The sequence below is a fragment of the Lepidochelys kempii genome, chromosome 27, assembly GCF_965140265.1.
Source record: "Lepidochelys kempii isolate rLepKem1 chromosome 27, rLepKem1.hap2, whole genome shotgun sequence".
In the NCBI taxonomy this organism is placed as follows: Eukaryota; Metazoa; Chordata; order Testudines; family Cheloniidae; genus Lepidochelys; species Lepidochelys kempii.
In genome coordinates, this window is record NC_133282.1 from 11,795,865 (window position 1) to 11,809,050 (window position 13,186).

Sequence of the window (13,186 nt, forward strand, 5' to 3'; positions counted from 1 at the left end):
CTCTCTCTCTGCCAGAGGATCCGGGGCAGGAAAGCAACGCTGGATGAAATCCAGACGGTCCATTCGGAGCATCACACGTTGCTCTATGGAACCAGCCCCCTCAACCGGCAGAAACTCGACAGCAAGAAGCTGCTAGGTATGTAGCCCTGGTAGTGCCCCGTCTGAGGGTGACTTCGGGCCCTGCCCGCTCCCACCAAGTCCCTGGGCTTTTGGCTACGGCGGGAGGCGGGTTGGGCTGTTCACGCTCCCTGCCTCGTGTGCACAGCAGGGGCAACGTCGTCTTCATGGTGGCTGCATCTTTTCTTTTACTCTAGCAAAGGCAGGACTGCCTAATGGTTAAAGCAGGGGCCAAGGCGTCAGGACACCTGGGTTCTGTCCCTGGCTCTGGGAAGGGAGGGAGGCCTGTTGGTTAGAGCGGGAGGGGGGAGGAGGGAGTGGGAGTCAGGACGCCTGGGTTCTGTCGCTGGCTCTGGGAGGGGAGTGCGTCGTAGTGGCTAGAGCAGGGGGGACTGGAAGTCAGGGGGACTGGGTTCTTTTCCTGGCTCTGGGAGGGGAGTGTTCCCTATGGGTTAGAGCAGGGGCGTTGGGTTCTTTTTCTGGCTCTGAAAGGGAGGGTGACCTGGTGGGCCGAGTGGGGACCGAGGACCCTTTCTGCTCTGGTGAGCGGTTGGATGTTGGACTAACTAGTCCAAATCCAGTCCGTTACTCCGGCAGCCGCTGGGACACAGCCTCAGTGGGCCCAGTGGGGAGATGTGTCATGGCAACTCCTACACCCCTGTGTCCAGATTCCCCCCCATTTTTACCTCTTCCCAGTCCAGATGTCGAGGGGCGGGGTGAGGGGGACCGTGCCCTCCCCAGGCAGGGGCGTGGGCTCTTGGCTGTCTGTCACTGCTCCCTCTGCTCTGCCCAGGTCCCATCAGCCAGAAGATGTATGCGGTCCTGCCCTGTGGCGGCATCGGGGTGAGTAGCTCCTCGGGGGCGGGGCTGGGGAGCTCGGGGACTCCACGGTGTGCCCCCCAGGCGGCCCTGGTAACGGCCTGGCTTGCTTTCTGGGCAGGTGGACAGCGACACGGTGTGGAACGAGATGCATTCGTCCAGCGCCGTCCGCATGGCCGTGGGCTGCTTGGTGGAGTTAGCCTTCAAGGTGGCCTCGGGAGAGCTCAAGGTGAGTCTCCCGCACGCAGCCAGGTGTTTGGGGGTGCTCCGTCACATCTCCCTCTAGTGGCGGAGCATGGCCACTGCAACGGCCTGCTCCTGTCTGTCGTTATTTGTCATACTGTAGCGCCAAGGTAAGGGGTGGGCAAATTTTTTGGCCCAGGGGCCACATCTGGGTATGGAAATTGTATGGCAGGCCATGAATGCTCATGAAATTGGGGGTTGGGGTGCGGGAGGGCTCTGGCTGGGGGTGCGGGCTCTGGGGTGGGGCTGGGGATGAGGGGTTGGGGTGCGGGAGGGTCTCCGGGCTGGGACCGAGGGGTTCGGAGGATGGGAGGGGGATCAGGGCTGGGGCAGGGGCATGGGAGCGGGGCAGGGGGGCACGCTGTGGCCGGCACTTACCTCAAGCAGCTCCCAGAAACAGCAGCATGTCCCCACTCTGGCTCTTATGCGGAGGTGCGGCCAGGTGGCTCTGCTCGCTGTCCTGTCTGCAGGCGCCACCCCTGCAGTTCCCATTGGCTGCAGTTCCCGGCCAATGGGAGCTGCGGGGGTGGTGCTTGGGGCTGGGGCAGCGTGCAGAGCCCCCTGGCTGTCCCTATGCATAGGCACCGGAAGGGGGACATGCTGCTGCTTCTGGGAGCCATGCGGAGTGGGGCAAGAGCTCGACCCCGCTCTCCAGCTGGAGCACCAGAGTCGGGAAAGCTCCAGACACTGCTTCCCAGCGGGAGCTCGAGGGACCGATTTAAAATGTCTGGAGGGCCGAATGTGGCCCCCAGACCGTAAGTTTTCCCGCCCCTGGCCTAGGGGCCCAAGTCATGGTGCTAGGCGCTGTACACACACAGAACAAAAAGACTCTCCCTGCCCCCAGGGCCTTTCCATAGCTGGAGGGGCTGACCCTTTAGCTCAGGGAGTAGGGGATTGTGATTTTTGGTGCTGGAGGTCCCAAATTCACATGGAGCTGGTTCACATAGAGGATAACAACCTACTGCTGCTAGCAACTCAGGGAGTTCTCCCTCAGCTCTCCTGGAAGAGAGCTGTGGTGTGGAGATGAGTCCTCACTGATCCGTGTTGGGGTTCATCAGAAGGAGTTAAGGGGGGAGCAGAGCACTCCCCCAACACTCTCCCTCCTCCTTGACTGCGGCAGAGAGAGCTCCCCTCCCCTGTCCCAACCTGCTTTAACCCCTGCTCCTCAGACTTCCCCCTTGGGGCTCCAGCAGGGTGGGTTTGCATATGTTGCTGGGCTCGCCCACGGGGAGAACACTCCGAGGCCAGTTGCCAGGTCAGAGGAGCCATGTGGGAAGCAGCCTTGCCTGCATCGGCCTCTCCCGCATGGTCTTGCTGATGTCGCTGGGATCCGGCAAACCAGCCCCCATGACCCTGCCCGTCCTGCCCTGCCCTTTGGATTCTGGCTGTGGTGGCCGCGGAGAAACTGGGCGGCAAAGGACAGGCTCCCTCGAACGCAGTCGCTCATGTATTTACCCCCAGCCTGCTGGCACAGGACTGTTCGTTGCCCTGAGTCAGGGAGAATTGGGGACGGGGGCTGTGTCAAAGCAATGTCCCAGGGATTCTGGGTTCTGTCCTGTCCGGATCAAATGCACCGGGTTTGATCAGAGGCTGTCTCTATCAGCCAGCTGCTGCTGAATTCCCCTTTCCCCCGGGGACCAATAGAGGGGGACACGGCCTGGGATTGGGGGTATCCAATATTCCCATGGCACAGAGCACGCAGGGACGTCTCCCGCCTGCGATCACGGAACCCGCCCCTGGGAAAGGAATTCCAGGAAGAGACACCTGGGAAAAGGAGGCCCCCGAGTGGTATTCGGAGCTCCTTTTTACACTATCCAGCCACTGGAAATGAAACGGAGTCACAGCCGTGTGACTGGCCTCCGGGGATCACAGTATTGTCTAGGGGTTAGAGCAGGGAGGAACAGGGCCGCAGCACTCCCGGGGTCTAGTCTCAGCTTCGGAACGAGGCGTGTCATTATGTCATTAGCGCAAGAGAGCAGGGGGCAGGACTCCTGGGTTCTCTTCCCAGCTCTGCCGAGGAGTCGCCTCGTGTGACCTCGAGCGAGTCTTTTTACTGCTGCGCCTGGTTGCCTCGCCTCTGAAACGGGGCACGCGGGACGAATGGCGGCCGAGGCGCCCAGATCCGCCCGTGAAAGCTGCTGCTGTTTCTGGAATCCAGCCTCTTCCGTGAGCAAGACTCTGCCGCTGGAATCCAGCTGAGGACATTGATGCTGATGGAAGAGGCAGGGTAGACTGGGCTAACAGGAATGGCGGCTTCCCTGCGGGGGGAACACCTGCAGGGTCGCTCCAGGGACTGTTGTGGGTCACCCTTCTGCTCGTTCTGTTGTCATTTATTGTCTGTATTGGGCTGGGAAGCCCCAGTGATAGACCCGGGCGCCCATTTGTGCTAGGCACTGTCCCAACCCAGGACAACACGTCAGTCATAGAATCATGGAATCGTAGAATATCAGGGTTGGAAGGGACCTCAGGAGGTCATCTAATCCAACCCCCTGCTCAAAGCAGGACCAATCCCCAATTAAATCATCCCAGCCAGGGCTTTGTCAGTCCCTGCCCCAAAGCTCTTACAAGCTAAGTGAAAATAGCCGCTCTAATTTCACGTCCCCTCCCGACGTTTCTGGCCATCCCTGAGTCTGGCCCGGCCTTTCCTGAGCACCGTTAGAATGGGGTGCGGGAGTTTCTAACCTGGCTCGCTCCTTTAACCGCCCCGTCTCTCTGGTTCTCTGTGCAGAATGGATTCGCCGTCATCCGGCCCCCGGGGCACCACGCGGAGGAATCGACGGCCATGTAAGTAAGGGCAGAAGTTTGTTCCCTTCCGTCCTGGCAGGCAGGGGAAAGGGGCAAATGGCAAAGTGACCCAGAAGGGCTGGTGTCTGCCCAATTCCAGCCTGGAGTTCTCACCCCATCAGGGGGGCGCACTGTCACGTGGCTGGGGGGCTATCGGGTTCTAACCGAGATCAGTCCGCTCCAGCCCTGGGGTGAGATTTGGGGCGCCCCGCTAGAGATGCCGCCAAGGGGCCTGGTACTCAGGAAGTGCCTGCCCCTTGGAAGTGTCCTGAGCTGGGCACTCAGAATCCCTCTTTGCCCAGCTCCAGCATGATTCAGCAAAGGGGCCAGGACCTGATTTGGTCTCATCTCCACCAGCCAGGCTAGATCCGTTCTGTCCCAGAGGATCTGCGGGGGCCCCCCTTTCACCTGCATCTCCAGGGAAATATTACGGGTGTGTGGTGGCTGGCATGGCTAGAGGAGGGCATGCCCCTCCCTTGCAGGAATAAGGAGGGACCCCTGCCAATGTCAAGGTAGAAACCGTCCAGGCTTTGTCTGGGTGATGGATGAACCTGGGGTAGCATCGGCTATGTTTAAATGAGAGGTGGGGGCTCAAGCTACAAATCTGGGTCTGGATTCACTCCTGTCCTGGCCAATTTGTCCCACTTGCATGGCACAAAGCAGTGGACTCTTGGCCCTCACTGGCCCACGAGAATTCCCATGCGGTGGGGGGCCCGTCAGCTGGCACAGGGGGTGGGGTGGAGCAGCCGCTGATTCGAACTCAGCGTACGATCCCAGACACCTCGCAAGCTGGTATCAATTAGAGCAGCCTGTGAGCTGCTCTAAGTGGTGGCAAGAGACTGGGACCAGTGGAGAGGCCCTCAGGAAACCCTGGAGGGGAGCTGGCCCCTTGCACTGAGCTGAGGGATGTTGTCACAGGAAAGAATCAGGACCCGGCTCTGGTCCCATCTTTCGTTCTAGCAGCTGGGGCTCTAGGCCGCTTTCTCTGTCCAGTGCAGGCAAAGAGTGTGTTCTGGGCCCTGTCCCAGCCCAGCACTTCACCAACCCTCCCCCTGCCCCGCACGCCCAGTCCCCAACCCCCTGGATGGTTGCCGGAGCATTTATGTGACCTGACTTTTGGGGGGCCTGTCTCCCCAGCCGTCATTCCCGGAGCACTGCCCTGCTGCCGGCTTTTACCCACCATGCCCCGTCGCTCTGCCCCGAGCAGGATGAAATGACGCTTGGTGCTCTCCGGGTGCCAGGGCTTCCCCAGTGGCGTGGCGCTGAGCCAGTGGAGCGGTGGGGGGCCCGGAGAGCAGAGAAGCCCTAGCGTAGATGCAGGCAGATCAGTGGGGCCAGTTCCCCGCTGCCCTGGCGCTCACGCTGGCTAGGAAGAGGTAACCACATCTCTCTCCTCTCCTGCCTCCTCAGGGGCTTCTGCTTCTTCAATTCCGTCGCGATCACTGCCAAACTCCTCCAGCAGAAGCTAAGCGTCGGCAAGATCCTCATTGTGGACTGGGTAAGGAAGGTGGCCAGGCCAGCCAGAACATACCTCCCATTGGCTGGGAACTGGATTCCTGCTCCCCTTGCAGGGGCTGGGGCCTTCTCTCTCCAGCCAGCCCTGCAAGAGAAAAAAAATCCCCTGCCTTTGGCTAGCTTTTGCCCGGCGTGATGGAGAACGAAGGGGGTTGCGGGGTTGACGGTGTGGACGCAGCCCCTTCCCTTATTCCAGCCCCCCTGCAGTTTTGCTGTGTAGCTGCATCTACACTAGGGTCTCTAGCCGGCACAGCCATGTCAACCAGGCTTCACGCCCCTGCTTGCCATAGTTACGCCAGCAAAGGGCTGTAAGGCAGACCTGGCCATGGCTAGATCCGGTCAGTCCTCTCCCTGACACCCGGGGTTCACCTCGACTAGCTGCCCCAAGGTCAGAACTAGGGCACCTGGGATCAGACAGCCGGACAGCTGATGAGTTAGCATCGGGGGCTGGAACTGCACCTTGCTTTGCAGTGAAGACCCAGCCCCTGGCCTGGTCCCACATCCAGGTTTTGGACCAGTACAGCGTTGTCCATCTCAAGCCCTGGTTTGGTTAAAACCCTGGCTATAAAACCCCGCTTCCTCTCAGCCCAGCCAGGCTCCCTGTCTCCAGACGCTAGACAAGCTGAGTTACTCATTCAAAACACAAGCAGAAACAACCCCCACCCCCCCCACACCCCCTGCCTCCCAGAGCCGACTCTGTTCAGAAGCTAAAGAAGACCCCAAGCCCCATGATTTATGTTGCTTTCCCTTTGCAGGTGGTTTCAAAGCCCGGAATGGGTGACAGCCAGCTACCCGTTCTCTGTACCACTCCCATCAGAGACGCTTCTCGCCCCCACCCCTGCAAATGTGGCCAAGTTCTTTAGCACCTTAAATCCTTTCCCTTGTAACTGACACGGCCATCCAATCCGCGAGGCCCTCAGCTAAATAAACCCAGGAGGTTCGCCGCACTAGACTGACGTGGAAAGCAAAGGGTGTGGCAAAAGAATCCCGCTAACGGCTTTCTCTTTCCACTCCCGCCCCCGCCCGTCGCCCCCTCTTTGGGCCCCCGTCAGCTTTCCCCTCCTGGTACGAAGATGTTTGCGGGGAGGGCTACGAACTCAGGTTGCAGGAGCGAGTAACTGCACCGACTGTTCCCAAGGGCGGCTACAGTCAGTGCACGTGCGGCTGCATTTGTGTGCACGGTTGCTGCCTGTTCTCGGGTGCCATCATTAGCCTCCAGAGTTAACACCCGGCAGAGACAAAAGGGGTCTCTGGTCACGGCTGCTGCCCTACACCATGGCCTCATTGGGAAGGTTTAGGGGCTGGAAAGTCGCTCGCTGTTTCCCATGGAAGCAGGCTCGGCGCTTGCCAGGGGGGCATTGGGTACAGCAATCGGGCACCCTTGCCATAAAGGGGCAGCTGAAAAGGGCCGGAGGGAGGGTGGCCGCTGGGATCCAGTCAGCCCCAGTCCTGATGGAAGCTCGTTTGTATCTACCGGTCTCTGCATCAGCACAGGGAGGCCTTTGGCCAGACCCGACCAGTCCCCACCCTCCCGTCAACGGGGGAGCCCCCTAACCGTCTGTGCTCCCCGCAGGACATTCACCACGGCAATGGCACCCAGCAAGCCTTCTACAGTGACCCCAACGTGCTGTACATCTCCCTGCACCGCTACGACAACGGCAACTTCTTCCCAGGCAGCGGGGCCCCCGAGGAGGTGAGCGCAGGGCCGGGGGGCTCTGGCCAGAAAGGCCCAGTGCGCGCGGTCTGGAGGGCGTCTGGTGACGGGGCTCAGCGCGGGAGCTGGGCCTCTTGTCCGAGGCCCCAGCGGGGGAGCCTGTCCCAAGGCAGGCGGAGGCATCAGGGTGGGGGTTGCAGAAAGGGGGTCTGAGGCAGGACCGATGGGGTGTGGGGCGGCTGTCGGGCCCGTCCGCCATCAGGTAGGGCTGGGATGTGACAGCTCCCAAGGATCTGACCCAAGGGCATTCCCTGCTTGGGGGTTATACAGTGCTGGGGGAAAGGGGGAGGACCCTGAATCCCCTTGTAAGGCTCCCTCCGTGATCCCCCCGTCCCCTCCCCGAATAGCTAACCGAGAAGGGGCAAGATCAGAGCAGCTGGAATGGCAGAGCCCTGAGCCGGAAGGGCCCCCCTGTGCCAGGTTCTTCCACAGGGGCTGTGGGGGCCGGGCTTCTGCTCGTGGTTTGGCCCATGGATCCATGCACGTCCTGTGCACGTCTCCTCTCTTGCAGGTTGGCAGCGGGATGGGGGTGGGGTACAACGTCAACATAGCCTGGACAGGCGGAGTGGACCCCCCCATCGGAGACGTGGAGTACCTGGCCGCGTTCAGGTAGGGCTCCCCCAGGGGGCACCACATCGCTGGCTGCGGCCGGCTCCTCTCCAGGGCCGGGGTACCCCCCAGGGGCAGTTTGGCCTGGATTGCAGGACTCCTGGGTTCGCATCCTGCCTTTGCCTCAGCGCCTCGCTGGCAGGTAGCTCTGGCCAAGAGGAAGGAGAGACCCAGGGCCCTGCCACTGACTCACTGGGTGTCCTTGGGCCAGTCACTTGGCCTCCATCCGCCGCAGACTGGCTGGTGCTGGGAAGAGGTTCGGGGCTAGTAGGACTGGTGTGACACTGACCCCGATCGGGCCGGGCCAGGGCAGTGTCTGCTGGGCCAGCATGGCTGCAGCCACAGTGGACAGTGCCAGCAGCTGTGGCCCTTTGAGCAGCATTATCCCCACTTCGCAGGGGGAGAAACTGAGGCACGGAGCAGGGAAGTGACGTGCTCAAGGTCAGCCTGCAGGCCAGTGTCAGAGCTGGGAATAGAACCCAAGAGTCCTGCGTGACCGTCCTACTGCCTTCCCTGCTTGTTCTGGCTGCCGCGTCTCCATGTGCCATGGAAGCGTAGCTGTTGCGGGGAAGGGGGCCTGCAGAGAGCCCTCCCTAGGGTTGGGGACTGGGGAATGCTTCATCTCTTTGGGCCCAGAAAATGCTTTTGTTTTGCTGTGGGGAGCCAGGCAGCGGGGGCGGGGGGGGGGAATCCCAGAGCAGGAGGGGGGCAGGGACAGGGACAGGGGTTCCCAGGAGGCCAGGGCAGGAGGGGTGTAGGGGGAGGGTTCCTGAGGGCGGGGAGGGGAGGGGAGTAAGGGAGAGGGTTTCTGGGGCAAGCCCCGCTCCTCCACAGGGTCCGAGATGTTCTGTGCCCTCTCACTGGCCAGGGAGCCGGTCTCCCAGCCCCGGATGACTCAGCCAAGGGTTTCTTGAGGCTGGCGTGCTCTGCTGGGGGCCTCACTCACGGTCTCCCCTCCCCCAGGACGGTGGTGATGCCGATAGCCAACGAGTTCTCCCCGGACGTGGTCCTGGTCTCTGCCGGCTTCGACGCAGTCGAGGGACACCTGTCTCCCTTGGGCGGCTACTCCGTCACGGCGAAATGTGAGAGCGGGGCCGGCATGCAGGGGCCAGTGGGGCTGCCTTGTGGGGGTCGAGGGCCTGTGTTTGGGGGCCAGTGGGGCTGCCCCATGGGGGTTGGGGCAAGGGCCTGCATCTGGAGGCAGGCAGCGCTGCCCCATGGGGGCTGAGGGCTTGCTTTCGGGAGCCGGCTGGGTTGCCCCATGGGGATCGGGGCAAGGGCCTGCGTTTGGGGTCATGGCTTGGAGCAGAAAAGCGAGAACCATGAAAATTGCAGCCTGCTCCCTGGGCCGGGGCTGGGTCCCCATAACGCCTCTCGCCAGCTCATTTGTCCATGATCCAAGGGCTGGTTCCCCAGGCGGGAAAGCCCCTGGAGGGTCAAATGCCCCCAGGCAGAGGGTTGGCACAGGGTCCGGGCGCCACTCGCTCCCACTTCATCTTCCAGGTTCAGTGGCTTGGGGGACCCTAAGCGCTGAAGGGGGAGCTCTGATTCCCAGGCGTGGCCTGGGGATGGATGTCGGAGCCAGGAGGGACCCAGGCCAGGCTCTTTCCCTGCCGGGTTAGCCCTGGGCACCTCTACTCATTAGGACCCAGCAGCTCCAGGGTCTCCGAGCTGGGCTGCACCTGGTTCTCCTGAGCTCCCAGCAGGCCCCCGTAGCCGTGGGGCTGATACAGAGATAAGTGCTCTCGGTGCCCCCACCTGGCTTTCCTGGGTGACAGGGGGAGAGTCACTGCCCTGCTCTGTGCCTCAGTTTCCCCATCTGTGAAATGGGGGCTTAATCCACTGACAAAGCAGTTTGCAATCCCCAGGTTGTGGGCAATGGTTAGTCTGTCTGTCTATCTCCATGCATGCAGGCATACCTGTCTGTCCATCTGTCTTTCTCTTTATCTCCATGCCTACGCCTCTATCGCACTGGCCCCTGTTATCCCAGTGCCCCTGAGTGCTAGGGGAGGGTCTTGTCCCACACTGACCAGGGCAGTTTCTCCCCCTCCCTGTAGGTTTCGGACACCTGACCAAGCAGCTGATGAAGCTGGCTGGAGGGCGCGTGGTGCTGGCTTTGGAGGGAGGACACGACCTGACAGCCATCTGCGATGCCTCAGAAGCCTGTGTCTCCGCCCTGCTTGGCGTGGAGGTCAGTGGAGTTCCTGCCCGGCGCAGCCCACACGGGCTCATCTCTGGGCCTCAGTTTCGCCTCCCTGTTTAGCCTGCAAGCTCTTCTGGGCTGGGACTGCGTCTTACTTTATCTGTGCAGCACCTGGTCTCAGCTGGGCCGCGAGGTGCTCATGTGATACAGACAATAAATATTATCAATTGATATAATTTAGTATCTGCATTACAGCAGCGTCTAGGAGCCCCAATGACAGGGCCTCCATTGTGCAAACACAAAACAAAGAGATGGTCTCTGCCCCAAAGAGCTAACTAAAGAGGTGACTGCAATACAGGGGAAAGCGGGCCCCAGACTGGGCCCAAAAGCCCCAGTTCAGGACAGCATCTCTCTTCGGGACGGCCCTTTGGCATGTGGTTAACTTTAAACAGGTGCTTCGGTCCCCTGGACCGTCCCTGGGTGAAATCCTGGCTTCACTGGGGTGAGATTTCACCCAATGTACTCAGCAGGACTTCAGCACGTGCTCCGAATAGTTTATTGTTGTTATTGCAGGGGCTCCTCTGAGCCCCCAGCGGGCCGGGTCCTTGGTTGTGCTGCGCAGACAAGATGGTTGCACGTGCTTAAGTGCTCTCCTGACCGGAGATGGATTTAATCGCACGCTTAAATGCGTTGAATGGGAGCCCGCGGGCTGCCAGATGCGCAGGGAACAAACTGAAACACAGGGACAGATACCGGTTCCCTCTATTTGCTCTCTCATGTCTCTCTGTCTGGTGCCCTGCTGGCCAGCTTGGCAGAATTTGGTTTGGGGTTGTTGTTTTTTTTTAATTTTGATGGATAAAATCAAATTTTCTTTTTAACCTTTGTTTCTATTTTTGTCGATTTTTTTTTTTTGGTTCACCGGCCCGTCTGGGGGGTGACAGACCCCCATTGCGGGGAAGGCCCCCCACCCCCCACTGCTGAATGGCTCCTCCTGGGGGCTCGTATTCCTCCTCCACCTTGCAGTCCTGGTCGGAGGGGGTGGGGGTCTCTGCTCTGCCCTGCCAGGACCGTAGCCTTGTCCTTGTGCCTGCAGGGACCGTATGTCAGTAGCTCTGCGGCTGGGCAGAGACCCCAGCGGGTGAGCGAGAAGTGGGGCTGCAGAGGGCTCCCTGCCTGGCCGTGGGGCCGGTGACACCCAATCCCAGCAGGCGCAAGGCATGGGAAGGGGGAGACTGCACTCGCTCCAACTGTTATCCGTTGATATGCTTTGTCAGTTTCGGTGTGTCAGCTGAAATCAGCACTGATCGACCCTTATCCATTAAAATCGAATCCTGCCATGTCTAACAATCGGCTAGATGTACCCTGGGTGGTATGGGATTTTTCTCTGCCTTTCTCTGAAGCATCGGAGACAGGACACCGAACCCGGCGGGGGTGGGGGGCAGAGAATCCTCTTGTAGATGCCTGTCTCTGGGGTGTTTTGCGCACATGCTCAGGGTCACCCTGAGCTCCAGATTTGGAGCCGGGAAGGATTTTTCCCCTGGTCAGATTGGCAGGGACCACCTGGGGTGGTTTCACCTCTCTGCAGCGCAGGGTGTGGATTACGGGCTGGGATCCTCTGAGCATCTCTCACCTGATCAGTTCCCCGCCATTGCAGGAAGCTCTGGAATCGGCAGCCCTTCAGTCTCTCCGGTTCCCTGCCTGCTGGTGGCAGGTAACAGTTTAGCCTCTCGAGGGCAGGTTTGATCTAACGAAAGTCTGAATACAGGGGAGTTAACGGCCTGTGCTGTGCCACAGGTCAGGCTGGTTCCAGTCGGGCCCTAAACTCTAACCTCTGTGAAAGTTCTAGTGATCCCAGCTGAGCCAGGTACCTGACCAGGAACCGTGAAACTGACTAGAAACAAGCGTGAAACTGACTATCACCATGGGTAGGGAGGGAAGTAGGAAAAAGAGAACAGACCTCAGAGCAAGGGATGAGTCTGGCGCTATAAACCCTCCCAGTGTGTTACCAGGGGAAGGGGGCATTTGGGAAGGGCATTTTCTTTTAAAAGATACATTAATTATGGTCCTGATCCTGCAGTTGAAGCGCACAGGCGGGTCCCGTCTGCCTCTAAGGAGCTTCTAAGGCTGCCTCTAAGGCGAGATCCCCCCCCCCCCCCCCCCGATCAAGGGTTGAGGTTTTCAGAAGTGCTCAGCATGGGCCTCACTCCGCTCCCAACAAAGGCGCTGGTAAAACCCCCATTGATTTCAACAGGAGCAAACTGAGGGTAATTGGAAAAGCCCTCCCCAGGGGATTCAACTGGGAAGCCAGGGCCCCTCCCAGCCCCAGGGGTGGGGCCCATCTTATTACTGTTGTAACTTTTATATGATGGTGTCACTGTATAATAATAATAATGTGGGAAGTGGGGACCCCCCGTCGGGGAAAGTAGACTTGAATGAAGCGAGGATGGGGAGGGGGAGGGTACAGAACATGCCCCCAACTCTTTCTGAGTCTCTCTTCTCTCCCCATCCACCCTCTCTCCCAGCTGGAACCCCTGGATCAAGCTCTCCTGCAGCAAAAGCCAAATGTAAATGCCGTGGCCACGCTGGAGAAGATTATTGAAATCCAGAGTAAGTGGAGGGGGAGGGGCAGCCCAGGGCGCTGGGTCTGGGGAGGGGTTGGGGAATCCCTTCAGTTGATGGCCTTTAGTTTCACCTCCGGGCAGAACTTCAGAGGGGGATAGGAAAAGCGAGTCCCAGATGTGCTGGGGGTGGGTCATAGGATGAGGAGGCTTTAGCTCTTCTCCCAGCAGGAGGCGCTGTGGCGGATGGGGCAAGAGAACTCCCAGCTATTCCTGCCCCAGCCTCTCCCAGCAGGAGGCGCTGTAGGGGGTGGGGCAGGAGCGCTGGCTGTGGGGGGAGCTCCCCGCTGTGCCCGTCCCAGCCACCCCCAGAAGGGGGCGCTGTAGGGGGGTGGGGCAGGAGTGCTGAAGCGGGTCGTCAGAGTGGGGTTGTCAGGCGCCCCCAATAACTCACTCCCGGTGCCTGCAGGCAAACACTGGAGCTCTGTGAACCGCTGTGCCTCAGTGGTCAGTTGTTCCTTGCTGGAGGCGCAGAAGGGAGAAGCCGAGGAGGCAGAGACAGTAAGTGCCATGGCATTGCTCTCGGTCGATGCCGAACAAGGAAGCACAGACTGCAGCCCCAGGTATGGCCACCCCCCCGCGGCACCCTCTGCCTTTGTACGTCCTCGGCATCCTGGATGTATT

The 13,186-nt window shown here is 60.3% G+C and overlaps 1 protein-coding gene across 10 annotated transcripts in view; it reads left to right on the forward strand.

The window, feature by feature from the left end:
* The window catches only part of HDAC5 (histone deacetylase 5), a 108,377-nt gene that overhangs the window by 87,431 nt on the left and 7,760 nt on the right, over positions 1–13,186 (forward strand). For all 10 annotated transcript variants that reach the window (XM_073325925.1, XM_073325927.1, XM_073325928.1 and 7 more), the window contains 11 exons: positions 16–136; positions 911–960; positions 1,058–1,165; positions 3,908–3,963; positions 5,374–5,461; positions 7,052–7,171; positions 7,704–7,801; positions 8,765–8,883; positions 9,859–9,992; positions 12,467–12,551; positions 12,972–13,125. In XM_073325925.1, the coding sequence (XP_073182026.1) occupies positions 16–136; positions 911–960; positions 1,058–1,165; positions 3,908–3,963; positions 5,374–5,461; positions 7,052–7,171; positions 7,704–7,801; positions 8,765–8,883; positions 9,859–9,992; positions 12,467–12,551; positions 12,972–13,125 (1,133 nt within the window). The remainder of the gene's footprint in view (positions 1–15; positions 137–910; positions 961–1,057; positions 1,166–3,907; positions 3,964–5,373; positions 5,462–7,051; positions 7,172–7,703; positions 7,802–8,764; positions 8,884–9,858; positions 9,993–12,466; positions 12,552–12,971; positions 13,126–13,186) is intronic.